Genomic DNA, 25,644 nt, shown 5'->3' on the forward strand with positions numbered 1-25,644 from the left:
ACAAAACAAAACAAAACTTCACTGAATCAGAGCATCTTGGCGTTGGTAAATCTTGACCTGCTGCAGATGACCTGGGTGTTTATCCAGAAGAGACAGAGACTCCTTCCCACCCACATTTCATACTCCATGTAGGTGGTTATTGGAAGGACTCTAGCCTCAAGCTTTGCTTATCACTAGGCTACAGATCCCAGATTAATCTGAGAAACAACTTCTTTCAGAAAACACTACTCTAAATAGGAGTAGAAGAGTTCCAATCAAATAGACCAGCCTCTACAAAAATATTCAAATGATATGCTCCTAAATATTATTAAGTTCTCTTATGAAAACAACATATGATCACTTTATCCCTGTACCCAGTGGTTCTCAACTGAGGGCAATTTTGTCCCTCAAGAGGCACTTGGCAATAGAGTCAGAAAAACTGTATTGAACATTTTCAATTTTATTCTAAATGGACCCAGAGCATAGTATTCTAAACACAGAGCTTCTGTGCCCTCTGTCATCAGGATACCTCACTCTTTAGGCACATGCATATGTTTACCAACTAAGAAGTTCTGCCAAGCTTTGGTATCCAGAACTTCAATTTGTCTCATTACATAGATATGCAAAAACAGATTTCTCAAACAGTGGAAGAAATTGAATGAGAACCAGCCATGTTTTAGATGACATCACTGTTCTGGTTATCAACTGCTACAAAATAAGCCTTTCCACAGTTAAGCGGCATAGAACAATTTATTATAGTCGCATGGTTGGTTCTCATTCATGTCCTTCTTGTGGCTGAAGTCAGGTGTGAATTCAAGCTGCATTCATCTGAGGGTACACATGTGCTCGTTGTCCAAGAGGCTTATTCACATGATGGGATAATGACAGTGTTATCTGGGAGTTCAGCTGGGACTGGAGATGGGAGACCTACAAATAACCTCTTCACATGGATGACTTACCATATCATGGCGAATGGTTCCTAAAAGAAATGACTCAACATCTCTATCACATTTGCCAAGGCCCGGGAGATAATTATAGAAGTGGCAGATTAAATATTGAGTGCTGCTCTCACTGATAGCCTAAAAACCTCCTCCAGGGGGATGGGGGTAGATACCGAAGAGACTCAAAACTCATCAAAGTAGAAAATCAGAGGATGCAGAGCAGGTGACACTAAAGGACTTGTAACATTCATGCTAAGGCTCAGGAAACATTAGAGAAGAAGGGGCAGAAAGATTGTAAGACCACAGGATGGGAAGTAGACCACAGTAGAAGATGCTAAACTTCTTGTGGTACTTTAAATAGATCCCCCGCCCATATAATTCAGTGTTTTATTACAGTCTGTAATTCAGATCTGCAGCCACCTGGCTCAAGGAGGTGTCACTGGGCAGAACTTAGGGTCCAGCCCTAAGGTGTAGGGGTGGATTTGAAATTCCATTCTAAGGATATACAAAGTGCTTAGAAATCCTGAAGTGTGCTGTGTGGTGTGGTTTCTCCCCCCACCCCCCTCCTGGCCTGGTCCTTTAAGAAGGGGCCAACTTCTATCATTATGGAACTTCCCCTGGATCTGTAAGCTTCAGTAAATATCCCTTCCTCCATAACTGTGACTGGTTTGGAAGTTCATCTCAGAACCTGAAGCTGTCTGCTACAGAAAGTGGTACCAGAAGTGGAGTGAGATAAATTTGACCATATGGATTTTGGTCTTTTGTAACATTTGTTTTGGAGGAACAAGCATGGACTTGGTGCTTATAACTGAAGACACCTTCTATAGTAGTAAGCCAAGTTTTATTGACTGTTCTGATGAAAGTTTTAAAATGCTATGTACAGAGAGAAGTGAACTTGGAGGGTTGGCTTATGAACTTTCTAAGTAAAAGGAAAGACTCCAGAGAACTTTGTTAGAATTGGGCTACTGACATAAAGTCTAGCTACATTCTGCTGCCCAGGCCTAGAGAATTTGATCAAGGTTAGTTTTTTAAATTTTTATTTTGATTTTAATTTTTCAAGGTAGGGTCTCATTTTGGCCCAGGCTAACCTGGAATTAACTAGGTAGTCTCAGGGTGGCCTCAAACTCATGGTGATCCTCCTACCTCTGCCTCCTGAGTGCTGGGATTAAAGGTGTGCACCACCACACCAGTCTTCAATGTTAAATTTTTAATGGACTGATGTGCTTGGCTAAAAATACTGGATTGAGAGATTAAAGATTTTAAGTTGGAAAACCTCAAATAAGTTAAAATTACAGGCAATGAGACTGGTTTTAGGTTACTGAAGCTGCTATTGTTAACACATTAGCAATCTAAGGAAGATGGTCCAACTGCTTTACATTAAAACAATGGGGAGGATGTCTGAGAAAAGACTATGATAGGACATACAAACTCTTTTGGAAAGACCCGACTAGAGAAGGAACCTGCTCTTCAAGGTCATGATTTATTTCATCTCTGAATTAAAAATATGGCTATTGGGGGGAGGGTATTACCATGGGGTATTTTTTATAATCATGGAAAATGTTAATAAAAATTGTGAAAAGGAAAAAAAAAAGATCTTGGATTGTGGGGATGTTTGGATATCATTAGGATTGATGAAAACTATGGGGACTTTTAAAGATGGACTGGATGCATTGCATTTTACATTACATCATGGATGGATATCAGTTTATGGGGGCCAGGAGTGGAATGTGGTGGTTTGACTCAAGTGACCCCCATAAACTTAGGTGTTCTGAATGCTAGGTTCCCAGCTGATGGAGATTTGGGAATAAACGCCTGCTAGAGGCAGTGTATTGTTGAGGTGGGCTTATGGGTATTATAGCCAGTTTTTGGCACACTCTCCTGTTGCTATTGTCTACCTTATGTTGGCCAGGGGGTGATGTCGACTCTCTGCTCATGCCATCATAGAGCTTCCCCCTTGAGCCTGTGATCCAAAATAAACCTTTTTTTTTCATATATATATATATATATATATATATATATATACACATATATATATATATATGGCTATGGGGCTGGAGAGATAGCTTAGTGGTTAAGCACTTGCCTATGAAGCCTAAGGACCCTGGTTCAAGGTTTGATTCCCCAGGACCCACGTTAGCCAGATGCACAATGGGGCGCATGTGTCTGGAGTTTGTTTGCAGTGGCTGGAGGCAACTGGCATGGCTATTCTCTCCCTGTGTCTCTTTCTCTGTGGCTCTCAAACAAATAAATAAAATATATATAAAATATGACTGTGTCCTGCACACCTGATGAAAAATACATGGAGTGGTTCCAGGAGCCACTGCTAAGATGTGACACACAGACAGTGTGATGACCCTCATGAATAGGCTGACAAAGCCTTTGGAATATGGACCATGGTTTGCATGGAGACCCAAAGATGTTTTGGATATACCAGGACTGTACAAGGGCTACCATGCAGGCTATTGACTAGAGATGACAGTTTTCCCTGGCTACTCAATCCAGCTGGAGGGGCAAAATTAGAAGATACAAAGACTGCCAGTCACTGGACTTAAACTACAAAAGTTTAATGTTTGCTTGATGGTTGCTGAGTTTACACTGTTCTAATCTTTCCTTCCCATGCCTTATACCAGTTAAAAATGTTCACTCTGTGCCTTTTTTTGTTGAAAGTATATAACTTATTTCACAGGACTCATAGCTAAGAGATAATCTTAAATCTCAAAGGAAATTTGAGACTTTGGAACTGAAGTTGGTAAAGACTGGGGACCTTTGAAACTGTACTAAATACAATTTACAATGTGAGACGGTTATGAATCTATGGCACCCAATATATTCAGTGTTATATTACAGTTTGAAATTCAGATCTGCAGCCACCTGGCTGAGGGTGTGTCACTGGGCAGAATGTAGGGTCCAGCCCTAAGGTGTGGGGGTGGATTTGAAATTCCAATCTAAAGATATACAAAGTACTTAGTTGGAGTTCCTGAAGTATGTTGTGTGGTGTTGTGTGATGTGGCTTGCTCTCCTCTCCTGTCCCTCCCTCCCTCCCTCCCTCCCTCTCTCAATTTCCCTGGTCCTTTAAGAGGTGGCTAACTTCTACCATTATAAAACTTCTCCTAGATCTGTAAGCTTCAATAAATACCCCTTCCTCCATAACTGTGCCTGGTTTGGAAGTTCATCTCAACAAACCTAAAGCTGTATGCTACACTTCTTTTCAGCTAGATCTTAGTAGTTAAGACACTATTATTATTGTTCAATAAAGCATAAATTCATTAAATTATGTACAAAAAGATGAATTCTCTACACATCCATCTTCAAACTCAGTGTAATCCTAATAAAAATAAAAATCCCAAGAATGTGTATTTGTATATATAGATTTTAAGTGTGAACATGGAAGGGTTGAAGGGTAATCAAGGAATCACTGAAAAACAACAGTGAAAGACCTGCCAAATATCAAAACCATAAAACTAAACTTACTATGACATGATGGTGCAAAGATTAGGGCAGACAAGCAGAATACATAAAATGGCATTGACACAAACTCACATATACATGAAGAGCTGGTTTAAGGACAGAATGCCACTGGAGAATACTAGGGAAATAAAGTTTTGGCCAATATCTAGTAAAAGTTGCTGGAAAAACTGAATATGAAAAAAATAAAGCCTGACCACCACCACCAACAACAATCATTCCTGGTTGGTATAATTGTGAAGGATGAGGAATAAAATTTTAAACTTTTTAAATTTTCCACAGAAGAGCTTCATGTTTTTCTACTAAGACACAAACATACTAAAATAAGAAAAGACAGAATCAATTTTATGAAAATAATGAATTTCTATTCATTAGACATCACCTAAATGATAACTAAATTGGGCATATCCAAATATCACAGCATTATTCTGCAATGAGAGCAGTTAAGTTACATCATCATGGAGAAACTTTTCAAAGAAGGTATGAATTTGCAACCACAAGTGGAACTACAGTACCTAAAGATTATATACCCAGATAGTTAAACTACAAAGAAAGGAAATTACTTTGAAATCCAGAGTAATGGCTAACTTCTGGGGCTACTGGTTGGGACAGAGCTTAAGGGAGAACTTCTGAAAGTGCTGTCCTATGTTTCGCTTTAAGCATTTAAGCTGGCTGGTACTAACTCAAGTATTTGCTATACAACCCCCCTCCACTACATTCTTTCATTCATTCTTTTCCACTTTATATTTTTAATTTGTTTATTTTATTTATTTATTTGAGAGCAACAGATGGGGGGGGGGATGGGTGTGCTAAGGCCTCCAGCCACTGCAAATGAGCTCCAGATACATGTGACCCCTTGTGCATCTGGCTAACATGGGTCCTGGGGAATCGAGCCTTGAGCCGGGGTCCTTAGGCTTCACAGGCAAGTGCTTAACCCTTAAGCTATCTCTCCAGCCCTTATTTTTATTTGAGAGAGATTAAAAACTGGTGTGTGAGGGCCTCGGCCACTACAACTGAACTCCAGATGCCTGTGCCACCTCATGGGCACATGTGACCTTCTGCTTGCCTCACCTTTGTGTGTCTTGTTTACGTGGGATCTGGAAAGTCAGACATGGGTCCTTAGGCTTCACAGGCAAGCTCCTGAACTGTTAAGCCATCTCTCCAACCCATCATTTTTTTTTTTAACTTTATTTGCAAAGAAAGAGAGTGAGAGAATAAATGAATGGGCTCACCAGGGCTTCCAGCCGCTGCAAACAAACTCCGGATGCATGGGCCACTTTGTGCATCTGGCTTTAATGTGGGTACTGGGGAATCAAACCTGGGTTGTTAGGCTTTGAAGGCAAGTTTCTAAACTACTGAGCCATCTCTCCAGCCCTTCCTTCCTTCATTCATTCATTCTGTCTCTTCTTCCCTCCCTCCCTCTCTCTCTTTCCCTCCCTTCCTACTTCCCTTCCTTCTTTTTCTTTTCTATGTATCTATCTATCAATGAATTATATCCCACAACAGAAACTTTAAACTTACTCAAATTTGGGTTTCATTTTATTTTATTCACTTGAGAGACAGTGAGAGAAAGAAGCAGATTGAGAGATAGAATAGGTGATAGGGTCTCTAGCCACTGCAAATGAAGTCCAGACACATGCACCATCTTGTGCATCTGACTTCATGTGGGTACTAGGGAATTGAACTCTGGTCCTATTGCAGTTAGTTTTGAGTTCTTGCACAAACACTTGACCAAGAGCAGCTTGTGGGAGGAAAGGCTGTATTTTGGCTTACAGACTCGAGGGGAAGCTCCATGAGAGTGGACATCACCTCTTGGCCAACACAGGTAGACAACAGCAGCAGGCGAATATGCCAAACACTGGTAAGGGGAAGCTGGCTATAACACCCATAAGACTACCCCCACAATATGCCAATTCTGAAATTGCTACCAGTTGGGGACCTAGTATTCAGAACACATAAGTTTATGGGGGACACCTGAATCAAAGCACTAAGTACTACGTAAATAAAGTACTAAGCTATTCTCTATCCTGAATTTTTTAAGGCAAAACTGTATGTGTTCTTTACCTATGAACATGTTGAAACTACATTCCAAAATCTTAAAATTCTGCTTATTTTTATTTTTTACTTGAAAGTGTAAGGGAGAGGGGGAGAGAAAGAGAGAGAGAATGGGGCTACAAAAAAACTCCAGACATATACGCCACCTTGTGTATCAGGCTTTATGTGGGTACTGGGGGAACTGAACTCAGGTCCTCAGACTTTGTAGGCAAGTACCTTAGCTGCTAAGCCATCTCTCCAGCCCCAAAATTCTATTTATAATTTGGGTAGAATAGCAACAAATATACTAGGCTAGCTTAGCCTTTCCCCTAGCTTTATCTTAGTTTACTATATGAAAGTTAGGTTAGGAAAGGGACTGATGCTTATAAATTAATCAGTACTTATAAATGTGTCTTTCTGAGCTGGAGAGATGGCTTAGCAGTTAAGGCGCTTGCATGCTAAGCTTAAGAACCTGAGTTTGATTCCACAGGACCAATGTTTCCCTCTCTCACTCTCTCAAATAAATAAATCAATTTTAAAAATTAAGGGAAATAAGAGTTTGGCCAACTTTATAATGAGTTGTCAAGTTATACTGGCTTATTAACAAATTATTTTGAAGATTTAAAAGATTACCATGTGGGCTGGAGAGATGGATTTGTGCCTGTAAAGCCAAAGGACCCAGATTCAATTCCCCAGTACCCACAGATGCACAAAGTGGCCCATGTGTCTGGAATTCGTTTACAGTGGCTAGAGACCCTGGTGTGCCCATTCTTTCTCTCTAGTTGCCTCTCTCTACTAACTATAAATAAAATATTTTTTTTAAAAAAAGCATGAGCCAAGCTACTTAAGGGTAATATGAAGTCCAGATCTGGGAAGGAATTAGATGAAATTCATACTTTTGCTGTAACTTAAGAAACCTGAAACAGGGGCTGGAGAGATGGCTTAGTGGTTAAGCGCTTGCCTGTGAAGCCTAAGGACCCCGGTTCGAGGCTCAATTCCCCAGGACCCACATTAGCCTGATGCACAAGGGGGCACACACATCTGGAATTCGTTTGCAGTGGCTTGAAGCCCTGGAGCACCCATTCTCTCTCTCTCTCTCTGTCACTCTCAAATAAATAAAAATGAACAAAAAAAATTTAAAAAAAAAGAAACCTGAAACAGGTATGCTTCACATACATTCTTCTGTTTTAATCAAATCACAAGAAACCAGGAGTTATGGCCAAACCAATTTGTACGTTGTATTCAGAGTAATATTACATGAAAATAAGAAATGTTGTTTCCACACATTGAATAAACACAATATATAGATTCACAAAAGCAAACATCAAGCTACTTTGTAGGTTTATAATTTACTATATACGGTATCTTAATATTAGACCATTTGCAGGCACTGCCGTGAGGTTTATTGTGATTTTACTATCAAGCCCTTGTCTAAGCATTTGAGCAGATCAAAAAGAGCATGAGCAGCCGGTGCTCCAGTAAACACGGCCAGCCACAGGAACATCGACCTAGATATGGGCTGACAGTTTCTGTCAGCAAAAATATAAACCATGCTCTAGAATTATCTAAGTGGACTGTCAATTGTAACCTGGCTGTCTTGTCTCTCTAATGGACATAGATATTCCTTCAACCAATAAAGAACAAGTACATGTAAAGAAGTTCCAGAAATTCAAATTTGACTTGCCTACCCTCAAGATCCTGTAATCATCTAATGAGAGTTAAGACATTCATTTAATAGGTTCTCCAACTTTTCACCTTGGAAAGAGACTAAAGAGCTAGTGGGGCAGAGGAAGAGAAGGGATTGCTAGTTAGAAGGCTTTATAAAGTTAAGAGTTCCTTATATCATCTTTAGTTCTTATTTTATTTTAAAATATAAAAGCAGGCTGGAGAGATGGCTCAGTGGTTAAGACACTTGCCTACAAAGCCTAACAACCAGGGTCCAATTCCCCAGTAGCCAGGTAAAGCCAGATGCACAAAGTGGCACATGTGTCTGGAGTTCATTTGTAGTAGCTGGAGGCCCTGGCATGCCCATTCTCATTCTCTGTGTGTCTTCTATCTTTCTCTGCTTGCAAATAAATAAATAAATAAATGTTATTTTAAAAAATAATAAAATAGGGCTGGAGAGATGGCTTATGTTAAGGGGCTTGCCTGCAAAGCCTAAGGACCCAGGTTTGATCTCCCTCCAGATTCCATGTAAGCCAGACAAATAAAAGGCAAAGCAAGCACATTCCCATTAGGTGGCACAGCATCTGCAGTTTGATTTCAGTGGCTGAGGCCCTGGCACATCAATCATTTTTCTGTGTGTCTCTCTTGCTCTCTCTAAAAAAATATTATAATAATAAATAATAATAAAATATAAAAAGCTATACAGATACTTTCTGCAAATATACAACCACTACCCCATGAACTTTCAATAGCTATTATGTAAAGGTACTTAAAAATTTAGAAAAAAAGTTTGCTATCCAGACTAGATTCATCATCAGAGTAGAAGATCTCTTTTGTCCTTGCTCTTTGACTTAGTAAATAAAATCTAATCTCCATTCATGCTAAAATACACACAGAAATCTCATTCCATATTCTTAGAACTATTTTATCCATTGTCTTGATCTAATTTTAATTTTTACTTTGTTTTGCCTGTATTATAATCTATAGAAATGCCCTTTCAGTATTATTTGTCAGGTGTGGCCCACATGTTATTCCACCACTCAGGAGAGGTTCTAGGGCCAATCCCATTTTACAAACTCTGGGGATTTTCAGCATTTCTCTTAACCAAAATCTTGGGTTTCCCTTGAATATAAAATAAGTAAAATATTATCAATCACACTACCAGACACAATGGTATTGGAAAACAGCTGTTATCATTATAATGGGGTAAGTAATGGCAAGCATACTGTATGGCAAATATTTGAAGAAAGGAAAGCCCAGCTAGCCATCAAATGCAGTGGCACATGCCTATAATCCCAGCACTCAGGAGGCTGAGTCAGGAGGAGCACAGGTTTAGTGACCTACTGGGCTACATAGCAAGACAAAAAACAAAACCAACAAAATAAAAATCGGATTGTTAGTGAAGATGGCTTTGACTATCTCTGCTCTGAAATTCTTGTGACTTTTTTAGCTGAGAAGACTGAAGGACGGCTGGAGAGATGGCTTAACAGTTAAGGTGGTTGCCTGTGAAAGCCTAAGGACCCAGGTTCAGTTCTCTAGGTTCCATGTAAGCCATATGCACAAGGTGGCGCATGGATCTGGAGTTCATTTGCAGCAGAGAGAGGCCCTGGTGCGCCCATTCCTCTCTCTCTCTCTTTCTGTCTCAAATAAAAACAAATTAAAAAACAAGTAGAAGACTGAAGGAAGTTTCATGATGACAGCTTAACGAAGTCAGAAAGGAATGACAATGCTTTATCAGACTACATCTTCTAATTTTGTGTCTAATATTTTTAAGATAGTAAGTAGAAGGTTGGCAGACAAAATCTATGAAACTTACACTTTCTAAAGACTTTTTCTTCTAGGTTAATACCAAGGCTCAACATATCAATCTTGTAACTCACTGACTCCACAGCCAGGAAGCTTAGTGCCCCATGCTGATTTTGCCAGACTGCTATACCATCAGATCCATAGGCACACATACTTACCACTGATTAGTGATTTTCTTACCTACAGGCTTTAATAATACAATGAGTTCACTTCTTAAAGAAATGTCTAATCTAAAAGATAATTCATAAAGGTTTTTATATCAGATACAGCTCATGAAATGTATTTCAGAGAAACCAATTACATTTTCAAAGAAAAATAATAATCACATATTCAAGGGTTAATACTGAGTAGTAGTTCATCTTAGAAAGAAACTTGCCAGTGTGGTGGTGCACGCCTTTAATCCCAGTACTCGGGAGGCAGAGGTAGGAAGATCGGCGTGAGTTTAAGGCCACCATGAAACTACATAGTTAATTCCAGGTCAGCCTGAGCCAGAGTGAGACCCTACCTCAAAAAACTAAAAAAAAAAAAGAAAAAGAAAGAAAGAAAGAAATTACCTGTAGTAGCCCTCCATCATCAAAACGCAGCACTTCTATTATGCTCTCCGACTGCATGAATGCTGTGAAGGAAACAAACACACACTATCACTAATGAGATCAGAAGCTCAATTCTAATACAGTCTTTTACTTTGAAGTTAGCTAATACAATTTTATATTTCAAAACACATTACTTGTTAGGGGATGTAACTCAATGACACAGCATTTGCTTAGCATGTGTGAAGGTCCTGAGTTCAATCCTTAGCACCCTAATAAAAACCAATCAACAAAATGCTACTTACTTAAAACCACACTGACCACACAGATCCCGAGTTCTAAGACTATTCTTCAAAGAAAAGAACCAAGACTTTGTAGAAAAATGGCTGATTTCAGGACTGGCCCAAGATAGAGTATGGGACTAGAACATTTTATAGTGCCAGAAAGTACAAAAAAAAAAAAAAAAAAAGCCCACAAGCCTGGGGAGATGGCTCAATGGTAGAAGACACTTGCATACAAAGCCTTCTAGCCTAGATTCAATTCTCTAGCATCCATGTAAATTGAGGCTTAAAACGTGGTACATGTGTCCAGTGTTTATTTGCAGCAGCAAGAGACTCTGAAGCGCATATGTGCACAAGCCCCCCCCCCATGCATGCACACACACAAAATAAAAATTTAAAAAAAGGCTAGTCGTGGTGGTGCACACCTTTAACCCCAGCACTTGGGAGGCTGAGGTAGGAGGATTGTCATGACTTCAAGGCCACCCTGGGACTACAGAGTGAAATCCACATCAGCCTGGGTTACAGTGAGACCCTACCTTTAAAAAACCAGAAAATTAAAAATCTGAAACAAACACTACATTGATAGGGATATGGAAAGGAAGAAATGCTATAATTTTTCCTACTTTTTTCATTTTACTTTTTAAGATTTTCATGTACGTATGTATTATACATTGAGCATATTCCCCTCAACCCCAGTCCTCTCACTTTTCTTGCCCCCTCCTCCATCCTGTTAGTCCCTTTTGTTCAGATTTCACTTTTAGTTTCAGATCATATCTGCATACTTGAGTTAATGTAACTATATAAAATCTAGGAACCACATCTGAGACTGGCTCAATTAACTTAGTATCTCCAGTTGGATCCATGTTCCTGCAAATGATGTAACTTTCTTTTTTAAATACTTTTGTTTATTCATTTGCAAGCACAGAGAGGAGGGAGGGACAGAAGGAGCATGTCAGGACCTCTTGGCACTGCGAACAAATGCCAGGTGTATGTATCACTGCACATCTGGCTTTATATGGGTACTAGCCTTGCAAGCAAGTACCCTTAACTGCTGAGCCATTTCTCCAGCCCTCACTTTGTTCTTTATGGTTAAAAAATTTTCCTTGCTTTACAAAAAAAATCAATTTCTTTATCTATCTATCCATTAATGGATAACTAGGGTTGGTTCAATAACTTACTATTATGAATAGTACTACGTTGATGTATCTTTTGAGTCCTTAACAGTGGTAGAGCTGAGTCATATGGCAGGTCTATTTTCAGGTTTGGGGGAAACCTCTATACTGCTTCCACAGTGGCTAAAATACTTTACATTCCCACCAGTAATGTAGAAGGGTTCCCTTCCGTTCATATCCTTGACACCATTTGTGATTTGTTTTCTTCATAATTGTCATTCTGCCTAGGGTAAGATGGAATCTCAGTGGTGTTTGATTTGAACTGCACTGATGGCTTAGTGAGGATGAACATTTTTCATGTTTATTGGCCATTTATATTTCACCTTTTCTTTTCAAGGTAAGGTCCCATTCTATCCCAGGCTGACCTGGAATTCACGATGTAGTCCTAGGCTGGCCTTCAACTCACAGCCATCCTCCTACGTCTGCCTCCAGAGTGCTGAAATTAAAGGCTTTTGAGAACTATCTGTTTGTTGTGTTAGCCCCTTTATTGATTGGGTTGATTTCTTGTTTAGCTTTTTGAGTTCTTTGTGTACTACAGATATTGATACTCTGTCAGATGTATAGCTACCAAAGATTTTCTTATATCTTAGAGACTGCCTCTGAAAAGAACTGTTTCCTTTGCTATATAGAAGCTTTTAATTTCATTAGGTCCCATTTATCAATTACTGGCCTTACTTTCTAAGCAACTGAAGTCCTATTTAGAAAGTCCTTGCCTATGTGTAATTTTAGAGGGTTAGGTCATGCATTAAGAACTTTGATCCACCTGGAGTTGAGTTTTATGCAGGGTAAGAGCTAATAATCTATATGCAGATGGATATCCAACCTTCCCAGCATTTTTCCCCTCTTCAATGTGTGTTTATGACATCTTTGTCAAAAACCAAGTGGCTGTACTTGCATGTATTTATATCTAGATCTATTTTATTCCACTGATCCACAAGTCTGTTTTCATGCTATTATCATACTGTCTCTATTATGGTTCTGTAGTGTAACTGGACAACATGTATAGTGGTATCTGCAGCATTATCGTTTTTGCTCAGAATTACTTTGTCTATCCATAGTCTTTTATGCTTCCATATAAGTTTTAAGATATTCTTCTTTATTTGTGAAGAATGGCACAGAAATTCTACTGAAATTTTGGTGGGACTGTACTGAATCTATAGATTGAAAAACTAAAACACCTGAGCAACAAAATGAAGGATTACTGGATGTGGTAGTTTGAATGTCCTTCAATAGACTCAGGAGTTTTACTAAAAAGCTTATCTTGTTGGTCGTGGTGGCACGTGTCATTAATCCCAGTCCTTGGGAGGCAGAGGTAGGAGGATTGCTGTGAGTTCAAGGCCACCCTGAAACTACAGAATAAATTCTAGGTCAGCCTGGGCTAGGGTGAGGCCTTGCCTCAAAACAACAACAACAACAACAACAAAAAGCTTGTCTCCAGCCACATGGCTAGAGGAGGTGTCACTGGGGTAGATCTGATTTCTAGACCAAAGGTATGCAGAGCACTTGAGCCCTGCTTGGGTCACTACTGTTTTTGTTGGTTTTGTGCTTGCCTGTTTGTGGTGCTGGCTTTCTCTCTCTGCATGGATCTGAATGGAGGCCAGCCTCTTTTGCCATTGTAGAACTTGCCCTGGATCTGTAAGCATCACATAAGTCCCATTCCTCCCATAAGCTATGTCTGGTGTGGAGGTTCATTCTAGCAAGGTGAAGCTGACTACAACACTGGATTATAAAACCAAGTATAAAATAAATATCCACTTATACTGTTAATATTAGTATAAATAAATTATTAAATAAATAAATTTTGGAGAAAAAAATCTTCATACAAAACTACAAATAATTTATGTAGAAACTTTGTTATCAGGAAGGTAACTTCTGGGCTGGAGAAATGACTCAGCAGTTAAGGTGTTTCCCTCAAAGCCTATTGACCCAAGTTCAATTCCCCAATGCCCATGTAAAGCAGGATGCAAAAAATGGTGCATATGTCTGGAGTTTGTTTGCAGTGGCTAGAGGCTCTGGCATGCCCATATATTCATGCACTCATCCATTCTCTCCTTGCAAATATATATATATATAATTTTTATTTATTTAGTTGTATTCCAAAGTAGGGTCTTGCTGACCTGGAATTCACTATGCATTTTTCAGGGTGGCTTGAACTCACAGTCATCCTCCTACTTCTGTCTCTCACATCCTGGGATCAAAAGGTGTGTGCCACCATGCCCAGCTGAAATTAAATAAATAAATTTTTTTTTAACAAAAGAAGGTAACTTCTGCTGGGCATAGAGACAAACACCTATTATCCCAGAAGGAGACAAGAGTGTCAGGAATTCAAGGCCCGTCTCTCAGTTACATGGTGAATTCAAAGCCTACCTCAAAAAAAAAAAAAAAAAAGGGAAGGCTGGAGAGATGGCTTAGCAGTTAAGGCACTTGCCTGTGAAGCCTAAAGACCCAGGTTCAACTCCCCAGGACCCAAATAAGCCAGATGCACAAGGTGGTGCATGCATTTGGAGCTCATTTCCTGTGGCTAGAGGTCCTGGTGTGCACATTCTCCCTCTCTTATCTGCTTCTTTCCCTACCCCCCTCTCATATAAATAAATAGATAAAAATAAAATATTGAAAAAAAGGAAGGGACAGAGGAAGGGAAAAGATAACCAGGAGAAATCTGACAAATATTACCTTGGCTAGATCCAGGTCAACATTATGATTATATGTACCCTTGGTATGATATAATAAAAATGATGGACATAAAATACTTCTTACTCCCTAAAACAAATGATGCCAGTGTGATCATGAGAAAAATAGACAAAGCTGAGTTATCTGATCTTGGAAGAGATGCTCCAAAATTCCTGACTTGAGGATCTCAAAACTTTTAGGATAATCAAAAACAGAACAAGCCTGACAAACCACCACAAACAAGAAAAGCCCAAGGAAACATGACTATCAGTGTGGTATCTTAGATGGGATTCTAGAACATTGGGCTAAAACTAAGGAAATCTGAATAGGATATGGAATCTTGGCAATAATAATGGCTCAATATTGTTTTTTTTCACATTATAAACTATAATACTAGCATAAATGTTAATAATCAGAGGAAATGGTATCTCTGCTAACTTTGGAATTTTTTTCATAATCTAAAACTGTTCTAAAATATAGTTTATTTAAAAAGCACAAAACAATAAAAATCATTTAACTGAACATGAATTTCAGTGACTCCTATTTATTGGTGTTTGGAGAATCACAAAAGCAGCTTTCTCAACAATCCCACATACCTGGCTTAGAAAATATGACTAAAGTTGGAAAGGCAAACAGCAGAGGAAGACAGTGGCAAATTAGATCACCAAATTGCATGACGTTTTCTTACAGGACATCCCAGATCTCCTTTCGTCTAGTAATCTCATCCAGTGTTGTTGTGGGAAATCTCTGCTGTCCACTTCCAGTGTTTCTTTTCAACCATGCTGCCAAACTACTCTACTTCTCACCTGGCCCAGTCCTTAGCACATGTAGAACATCCAATGAACACTAGATACATGAATGAACACACATCTTTTTGCTCAAGTCTAAGTGCCAGCATTTGTCCTGGTTGATGCAAGTGACCTCTTCTAGCTATGTCCTCTCTAACCCTAGCCCGTGGTGCAATTTCAAAACTGAAATTATAACTAATGGCTCCAACAGAATCAACAAAGAGTACATGGATTAGGCACTAGAACCTCTCAAAGCGATACACCCTTCATAAGAAAGGATGGTGAACATAAAAGGTTTGGCATACCTCATCCATTCCATTCCTCATTCTTTTCCCATCCTTTTTTTTTTTTTTAATTTTTGAGGCAAGCCCAACAGACTGTCCCGTTTTGTTAATGAGAGGGAGAGTGACGCATGAGAGAGAATTGGTACACAGCCACTACAATTGAAATCCACACGCGTGCACCACCTTGTGCGCATTGCGACCTTGAGCACTTCCTTCACCTTGTGCATCTGGCTTTCATGGGACTTGGAGAGTTGAAGATGGGTCCTCAGTCTTCACAGGCATGTGCCTTAACTGCCAAGCCATCTCTCCAGCCCCTTTCCCATCTTTTGACATAAGCAAATTGCACAAGATCCAGAACACTGTTTTATCCAACAGAAGAAAAAAATTCCTGACATAAAAATATTAAAACTACTAAGAACTAATTAGAAAGATGCTCCCAATGCAAAAGATGAAAAAGCTACTTAAAAGCTCTCCATCAAGGGGCACAAAAGATGGCTGCGCGATTAAGGCACTTACCTTCAAAGCTTATCAACCGGGTTTGATTTTTTTTCAGTGCCCATGTACAGTTAGATGCACAAAGTGGTACATGCATATGGAGTTTGTTTGCAGTGGCTGGACGCCCTAGCATGCCCAATCTCTGTCTCTGTTTCTCTTCTATTTCTCTCTGCTTGCAAATAAGTGAATAAAAATAATTTTAAAAAGTTCTCCATGTAGTTAACAGAGGATATCACTAAGAATTGGAAGCACATTATATTTGGCACCTGCTATTAAGAGTTCAAAGCTGAGGGCTGGAGAGATGGCTTAACAGTTAAAGTGCTTGCCTGCAATGCCTAAGGACTCATGTTTGATTCTCCAGGTCCCACGTAAGCAAGATGCACAAGGTGGCACACGCATCTGGAGTTCAATTATAGTGGCTGGAAGCCCTGGCATGCTAATTCTCTCTCTCATAAAAAAAAAAAAAAAAAGAGCCAGGCATGGTGGCGCACGCCTTTAATCCCAGCACTCGGAAGGCAGAGGTAGAAGAATTGCCATGAGTTCGAGGCCACCCTGAGACTACATAGTGAATTCCAGGTCAGCCTGACCTAGAGTGAGACCCTATCTCAAATAAATAAATAAATACATACATACATACATACGTAAATAGATAAATAAATAAATAAATAAAATAAGTAAATACAGAGTTCAAAGCTAGGCATGGTGGCACATGCCTTTAATCCCAGTATTTGGGAGGCAGAGGTAGGAGGTTTGCCCTGATTTCGAGGCCGGCCACCTTGAGATTACATAGTGAATTCCAGGTCAGCCTGGGATAGTGCAAAACCTTACCTTGAAAAAAAAAAAAAAAGGATTTCAAATATAATGACTATCATATGAGTTCCTATTATTCAACTAGACCATGCTTTCATCTTCCTGGTGAAAATTTAAAGACACAAGATTGCAATATGAAGTGCACTATTTTTTTAACATTTTATTTTATTCATTTATTTTAGAGAGAGAGAGAGAGGCAGATAAAGAGAGAATGAGCATGCAGCACCTGTAGCCATTGCAAACAAACTCCATGCACTAGCGTCCCCTTGTGCATCTGGCTTATGTGTGTACTGGGGACTTGAACCTGGGTTCTTAGGATTCACAGGAAAGTGCCTTACCCACTAAACCATTTCTCCAGTCCTAGCCTTAACATTTTTTTTTAAAGACAAAGTCTTGCAATGTAGCCCAGGTTGATCTTGAACTCACTATGTACCCCAGGTTGGCCTCATTCACTGTGATCCTCCTGCCTCAGCCTCTTGGTTATTGGGATTTAGGTGTGTACCACCATGCCTGGTAGCTTCTTCATGAGTTATCCTCAAGCCAATAGACCCAACTCTCACTCTTAGTTATGTTTTATGGAGCAAGGATATCCTTCATAAAGACAAAGGATATAGTGTTTTAGAGCAAGAACATATAGAATTTTTTTCAATTCTTGATTTTATTTCCAAAATACTAGAAGGCTTGCTTAAGATGTGATAACTGAGATGGGAAGCCATCACATTGTAGCCCTTTGTGTGCTGAATTAAGGGGTTATACATTCTTTACTGATCTGCTTAATAGAAATTACTTAATAGAAATAGTGATAGATCCATTGCCACAGCTGTGGCGTTTATTAGACGAAAGAGCTATTATGTAATAAAAAAAATGACAATTCTAGTTTTCTTTTTGTTTTTCAAGGTAGGGTCTTGCTTTAGTCCAGGCTGACGTGGAATTCACTATGTAGTCTCTGGAGGCCTTGAACTCAAGGCAGTCCTCCTACCCCTGCTCCTGAAGACCAGGATTAAAGGCATGCACACCACACCTGGCAATAATTCTCTTTTCTCTGTATTTTTCCCTCCCTCCCTCCCTCCCTCCCTCCCTCCCTCCCTCCCTTCTTTCCTTCCCCCCTTTCCTTCCTTCCTTTCTTCTTTTATTTTGAGGCAGGTTCTCATTCTAGCCTAGGTTGATCTGGAACTCTGTAGTACAGGCTGACCTTGAACTCTCAGTGATCCTCTTGCCTCTGCCTCCCAAATGCTGGGATTGAAGTGTGTGCTACCACACCTGGCTTGAAGTGCACTATATTTTTAAACAGAAGCTTTTAGAAAATATAAATTATATCAGCTAGGAAACTTAATAGCAGTAGCTATTATAAAGTCCGAAAAGGAAAATAATGTAATGCACATCATAATCTTTCCTTAAAGATACTGAAACAAATGGAATTCAACTACACCATGTACCAAATTAGGATATTTTGCTCTACTTAAACCAATTATAATACTTTTAAATTATATGTCCAAAAAGCAGAAAAAAGACATTAGACATGCATTTAATCATTCTAAATGTTGACAGTTACTAACCTGTAATATATAAAAAACACAGAAATAGTTAAAATAGTAAGGCATGATGGCACACAACTACACCCCAGTACTCAGCAAATGCAAGAGAACTGAATTAAAGGGAGGCCTGGGCTATACTGTGAGACTCTCAAGAAGGAAAGGATAGAGAAAGGGAAGGAATATAAAATAGATCAATAAACTGAAGCTGTAACATATTAAGTACATTCTTGAGATCAACAGACTACTCTTGGCACCTTAAGCATCAGAAAATCACTAAAACCCTGAAGCTCACCACGCTATGATACCGCCCCCAGCAGGGGCAGCACTGTATTACACAAGTAGACCAAAATGACACTGCGATGGCTATGAAAATTAAGCTGTTTTTGTTACCACAGTCCACAACATAATTCAGAACCTGTGTGATAAACCGAAACAGGCAGGCAAACCTGATAAATAAAAGATTTATAAGCCGGGCATGGTGGTACATGCTTTGCCTTTAATCCCAGCATTTGAGAGGCAGAGGTAAGAGGATTGCCATGAGTTCGAGGCCACCCTGAGAATACAGAGTGAATTCCAAGGCAGTCTGGGCTAGAGCGAGACCCTACCTTGAAAAACCAAAAAAAAAAAAAAAGATTTACAAGTACCCAAAGTCTTGAAACATCACAGAAACAATCCAAGTATCTACAGAATGGACCAACAAAGAACAGTGACGTACTGGCCATCCAGAAAACATGGATGGACCCTGAAAACATGCTAGGAGAAATTAGCTAGACACATAAGTTCAAATTGTAATTTATCTTATGTGAAATATTTAGATGAAGCAAATCTATGGAGATGATAGTAGATTAGAGGTCATTTAGAGGCTGGGGCAAGAGGAGTGTGGAGTTAACAGTTTAATAATTATGTAGATAGTCTCTGGGGGTGATGAAAGTTTTAGAAAGAGATAATGATGATGGTTACCCAGCAATGCCCTTGTAACTAATGTTATAGACATGTATGCTTAAAAATAGTCCAAGTGGAGCTGGGCAGGGTGGCACACACCTTTAATCCCAGCACTCAGGAGGCAGAGGTAGGAGGCTCGCTGTGAATTCAAGGCCACCCTGAGACTACAGAGTGAATTCCAGGTCAGCCTGAGCTAGAGTAAGACCCTACCTCGAAAAAAATTTAAAAAAAAAAAAAAGTCCAAGTGGAAAAGTCTATTACATGTGTTACTTAAACCATCAGAATAACATATATATACACACACACACATACATACATATAACATATATTATGTTAAATATGTGACATATATACACATATGTCATATATGTTATATATTATATGTGTGTATACACAAAATAAACCCAGAAATGCCTGAAAGTTACAAGCCATAATCAAGAGATTTCTTTTTTTAATTCAAAACATACCAGACAGGTTCAAAAATATATTTTTTGAGGCAAGCCCAACAGATGGGCCTTGTTTATAATGCAAAACCATGAGTGTGTGTGGTGGGGGGAGAAAGAGAGAACTGGAACACCAGGGTCTCTAGCCACTACAATCAAACTCCAGATGCATGTGCACCCTTGTGTGCATGTGCAACCTTGCATGCTTGGGTCACTTTGTGTGTCTGGCTTATGTGAGACCTGGACAGTAGAACATGAGGCCTTAGGCTTTTCAGGCTAGTGCCTTAAGTGCTAAGCCATCTCTCCAGCCCTCAAAAATACTTTGAAAAAAAAAAAAAAAAACCATTGAATTCCTAACTATCAGTAAATAACCCAAAGAACTAAATAATCATACCCCCCAACAGAACACTGTCAGCAAGGAGGAGAAAGGGAGAACTGCCCAACCACAGCCAGTAGGTAACATCCAACTTACTGGTAAATGCCTAGGCACCTATTCCCTGAGACTGAGAACATGTAAAGAAGGTAGACTCTCACCACTCAGTCAACAAGTCCTGGCCTGTATAACAGAGCATAAGAAACAAATGGCATATACAAGTAAAAACATGCAAATTATTTCTATTTGCAGCCCACATCATTGCCTATGTAAAAATGCTGTGGAGAAGAAAAGGAGTGAAGAAAAAACAAAAGGAGAAAATTACTCTTAGAATAAGTAAATTTAGCAAAGTTGTAAGATATAAGATCAAGCCCCAAAACTAAGCCATATTTCTATATCTTAACAATGAACATGTGGGAAATTATTCCAAATAAAATAAAATACTTAGGTATAGATCTTAAAAGGCATTTACAGCCGGGTGTGGTGGCGCACGCCTTTAATCCCAGCACTCGGGAGGCAGAGGTAGGAGGATTGCCATGAGTTCAAGGCCACCCTGAGACTCCATAGTGAATTCCAGGTCAGCCTGGGCTACAGTGAGACCATACCTTGAAAAACAAAAACAAAAACAAACAAACAAAAAAAATTACAGGACATATACATGAAATCTAATAAAATGATGATGAAAGAAATCAAAGTCAAGATAAATGGAAAGAAATACCATATATTCAGGTACAGAAAGAGACAATATGTAACATGATAATTCTTCAAAATTTTAAGTCACTAGTTGTAGACTAGCTTAACTCAAAAACATACATGGAGGGCTAGGAAGATTGCATAGTGGTTAAAGCACTTATCTGCAAAGCCTAACAACCCAGGTTCAATTCCCACGTAAAACCAGATGCATAAAGTGGTGTATGAGTCTGCAGTGGCTACAGGCCCTCCTGAACCCTATTCATTCTCATTCTCTTGCTCTCTTTGCAAATAAATAAATAAATAAATAAATAAATAAATAAATAAATAAAAACAAATTATATGGAAATTACAATCTGTAAAATCTTTTTTTTTTTTCAAGGTAGGCTCTCACTCTAGCTCAGGCTGACCTGGATCTCATTCTGTAGTCCTAGAGTGGCTTCAAACTCACAGTGATCCCACCTCTGCCTCCCCAGTGCTGGGATTAAAGGTGTGCCACCACGCCTGGCTACACAATCTTAAAATGTAATAAAATGGGAGGAATCACTACCAGATAGGATGGCCTATGGTACAGCTAGAGTAACCAGGACAGTGTGGTCCTGTTAGGCAGGCAAATGGAATCACGTGCACAAAAAAGAAAGCCTAGCAACATACCCAAAGTATGCTGCAAAGCATACTGCAAAGGCAGGTCAATAAAGCCTTTGCAACAAATGTTGCAAACAAAACCAAATCCACTTTGATCTAACTCCCCCAGCTTATATACAGAATCCTACCACTGAGGAGGCTGAGGCAGGAGGACTTTGTAAATTCAAGGCCAAGTTGGATTACATGAGACCTTGTATCCAAACAAACAACAAAAACCCTCTGTCACTAGAGAAATATATCAAAAACACAATAAAGTGACTAAAATTTTAAAACTCTACCAAATCAAGTGCCAGTAATGTGGAGTAACTGAACTCTAACACACAACCAGTAGGAATGCAAAATGATGCATTTGGAAAACACAGTAGTTTTTCAAAGTGAAACATACACCTTCCTATCTCATACTCCATTTCTGGAAATCTGCCCAAGAGAAAATAAAGCAAGTGTGCACAGAATGATTTTTTTTTATAGGCAAACAACTCACATTCCAACTCATGTGTGAATGAATTAGACAAACTGTGGCATAACCATCCACAAAATGGATTACTATGCAGCAGTAATAAGAATAAACTGTCAAGACATGAAATATTACAAATAAACTGCAAAACAATTACACTGAAAGCAAACAGACAACAAAAGCATATACTACATGATCCTGCGAATCTAGATTTTAGAATACAAAACTACTAATAGTGAGAGGAAGTTATGAAATGCCATAAGAAACTTCGGGAGGATATCAATGTTCATTATCCTTATTGTAGCAGTGGTTTCACTAGTGTACACATGGACTAAAATTCAAAACTACACACTTTAAATGTGTATAGTTCCTTGATAATACCTGCCAGTATTCCTTTTCACACCCTATGCAGGATTTCTTTAGCTATTCTTATGCAAAAGCTTTTGAAGATTCCAAATAAGCATCCCACATCAACAGCATGAAGACTTTTCTCTGAACATACAAGTACTCTCCTTGCCTTATTCCTCACATCTACACAGCCAAAGGTTTTAGTGTACATCCCCTCAGAAAAAAGAAAAAAGGTGATGATGGCTACCAATCACCAGTCATGAAGCTAAACAATATCTTTCTTGTGGAATACTCAAATGTTGGCACAATGACAAAAAAGTAAAACTATATAAACATATACTTATTAAGCCAGCACTTAACCACTAATTAAAGCAAATGAGGTGATGCACTCCCCCAACAAAAAATTCTGGCACAGATGAGAGTTGCTACACTTTTATTAGGATGACGGTTACACATACTGGCATATCTAAAATTCAAAAAGCCATACACTTAAGATACTGCACTATGGGGAATGGGTTATGCTTTCATCAAATCACTTTAGTCAAAAGTAGAATTTGAAGCCAGGCATGGCAGTATGTGTCTTTAAACCCATTACTTGGCAGGCAGAGGCAGGAGGATTGTATGAGTTCAAGACCAGCCTGAAATGGAATCAGTGAATTGGATCAGCATGGATTAGAACAAGACTCTACCTCAAAAAAAGTGCAATTTGGCATTAAATTTAGAATGTATTGTAACTGGAGCTGGCAAGATGGCTCAATGGGTAAAGTGCTTGCCATGCAGGCATGAGGACCTAAGTTTAGATCCTCTAATACCCATGTAAAAACGCCAGGCATGGTGGCGGTGCAGGCCTATAATGACAGTCTTGAGAAGGGAGAGAAGGGAATGTCTAGGGCTCACTGGGACTTGCTGATCTACAGGAATGGGTGAGCCCAAGATTTAGGAAGAGACCCTATCTCCAAGAATAGCAGTAAAATAAGACATTGTTGTTGACCTCTGGCCTCCATGCATATGCAAATGCCACCCACACACAGACACATGCAAAACAATAAAGATGCTTTAATCTAGAAAAAGAGTATGTTATAATTAGATTTTTTGAATATTTGTATTTCTTCATTAAGTAGAACAAAATTAGATTTTGTATGCATGTGTTGTGTGTATATAGGCACAAGTTCACATAGTGTAGGTGTCTGCAGGCCAGAGGCTGACATCACCCTCCACCTTAGTTGTTGAGATAGGGTCTCTCACTGAACCTAGAGCTCACTGACTGAGCTAGACTAGGTAGCCAACAAACTCTAGGGATCCTCCTACCTCTGCCTCCCCAGTGCTGGGATCACAGGTTTGTACTGCCACATCCAGCTTTTATGTGGGCGCTGGGGATCCAAACTTAGGTCCACATGCTTGCATAGCAAGTATGTACCTACTGAGTCATCTCCCCAGCCCTGTAAATTAAAACATCCTTTGTAAATATATGGCTATATAGTTTAATTATCAGTCTTTAATAGCTTATTTGACAAGGTTTAAGTTAAAAGAATTAATCAGCTGGGCGTGGTGGCGCATGCCTTTAATCCCAGCACTCGGGAGACAGAGGTAGGAGGATCGCCGAGAGTTCGAGGCCACCCTGAGACTACAGAGTGAATTTCAGGTCAGCCTGAGCCAGAGTGAGACCCTACCTTGAAAAACAAAAAAAAAAGAATTAATCAACACCAATTAAAAATAAAATTAAATGTTAAATAAATATGAAACTTTTTTTAAATTTTTATTTATTTATTTATTTGAGAGCGACAGACACAGAGAGAAAGACAGATAGAGGGAGAGAGAGAGAATGGGCGCGAAAGGGCTTCCGGCCACTGCAAACGAACTCCAGACGCGTGCGCCCCCTTGTGCATCTGGCTAACGTGGGACCTGGGGAACCAAGCCTCGAACCGGGGTCCTTAGGCTTCACAGGCAAGCGCTTAACCGCTAAGCCATCTCTCCAGCCCTAAATATGAAACTTTTATCAAAATATTTTTACTTATTTATTTTAGAGAGAGAAAGAGGTATAGAGGACAGTATGGGGACATGCCAGGGCTGCCTGCCACTATAAACCAACTCCAGATGCACACACCACTTTGTGGATCTGGTCTTACACAGGTTTTGGATAATCAAACCTTGGCCAACAAGCTTTTCAGCAAGCACCTTTAACCACCAAGCCAGCTTTCCAGCCTATTACGAAAGTGTTTATAATAAAGAGAAAAAAAGTAAGATGCCAAGTTTGGCAGGTTCCAAACTCAGTAATGTTTCAAATAAAATTCAAAACTCCAAAACGGAATGTTCTGCTCTGCTTGAGTACTTAAATGTTTATATTTAAGTCAGTATTACTGCCAGAAGTGGTGGTGCACACCTTTAGTCTCAGTACTTGGAAAGCAGAAGTAGGAGGACTGCTGTGAGTTTGAGGGTAGCCTGGGCGAGAGTGAGATCCTACTCTGAAAAAAAATTTTTTTTAATATTACTGTACATCTTGAGTCATGTTTTCTTTTGACTACATGCATATGAAAACATCACTTCATTTTCCCATCCACTAACCAGGCACTAAGTGACCTCTAGTCTGTACTGGATTGTTCAAAAGCCTAGGGATACCATCTTTGGTGCTGACCACTGGCTATAAACAGAAGGAACCAACTAACTAAAATATGCAGGCAGGGGACAAGGCTATTTTATGATCTTACTGATAGGTGAGTGTGGTGGTTTAAATTAGGTGTATCCCATAAACTCATGTGTTTTGAATGTTGGGTTCCCAGCTGATGGCAATTTGGGAGGTATAACTTTTCTGGTAGAGGTGTGCTAGCCCCAAGGCTTGCCAGTATTAGGTGACTCACTCTCCTGCTGCTGTTTCCATCTGCTGTGGCAGAGGTGATATCCAGCCTCTGCTCATAATGTGCTTTCCCTTGCCATCATGAAGCTTCCCCTTGAGACAGTAAGCTAAAATTCTTTCCTCTCATCTTTTGGTCAGATGCTTTGTCCCAGCAACATGAAGGTAACTACTACATCAGTGAGTCAATTATAAACCTACATTTCACGGATTTGAAATTTTGGGGGAATTCAGAGAATTAGAGAAGAGGCTGCTAAAGTGCATGATGGTGCATGTTTGTAATTCTAGTCAGGACTTAGGAAGCACAGGCAAGAGGAGGATTAAGAGAGTTCAAGGCCAGCTTGGGCTACATAGCAAGACACTGTTTCTAAAAAAAAAAAAAAACAGTGGTGGTGGGGGGTTATTGCAATGATCAAGACAGCATTGTGTTGACAAATAACAGATAT

At 39.4% G+C, this 25,644-nt stretch overlaps 1 protein-coding gene across 1 annotated transcript in view; it reads right to left on the reverse strand.

Moving 5' to 3' along the window:
* Tmem131 (transmembrane protein 131) overlaps window positions 1–25,644 on the reverse strand; it is a 197,345-nt gene that overhangs the window by 132,535 nt on the left and 39,166 nt on the right. Inside the window, exon 2 of the mRNA XM_004669801.2 lies at window positions 10,445–10,506. Coding sequence (XP_004669858.2) covers window positions 10,445–10,506 — 62 coding nt within the window. The remainder of the gene's footprint in view (window positions 1–10,444; window positions 10,507–25,644) is intronic.

The sequence above is a fragment of the Jaculus jaculus genome, chromosome 4 (assembly GCF_020740685.1).
Source record: "Jaculus jaculus isolate mJacJac1 chromosome 4, mJacJac1.mat.Y.cur, whole genome shotgun sequence".
Taxonomy (NCBI): Eukaryota; Metazoa; Chordata; class Mammalia; order Rodentia; family Dipodidae; genus Jaculus; species Jaculus jaculus.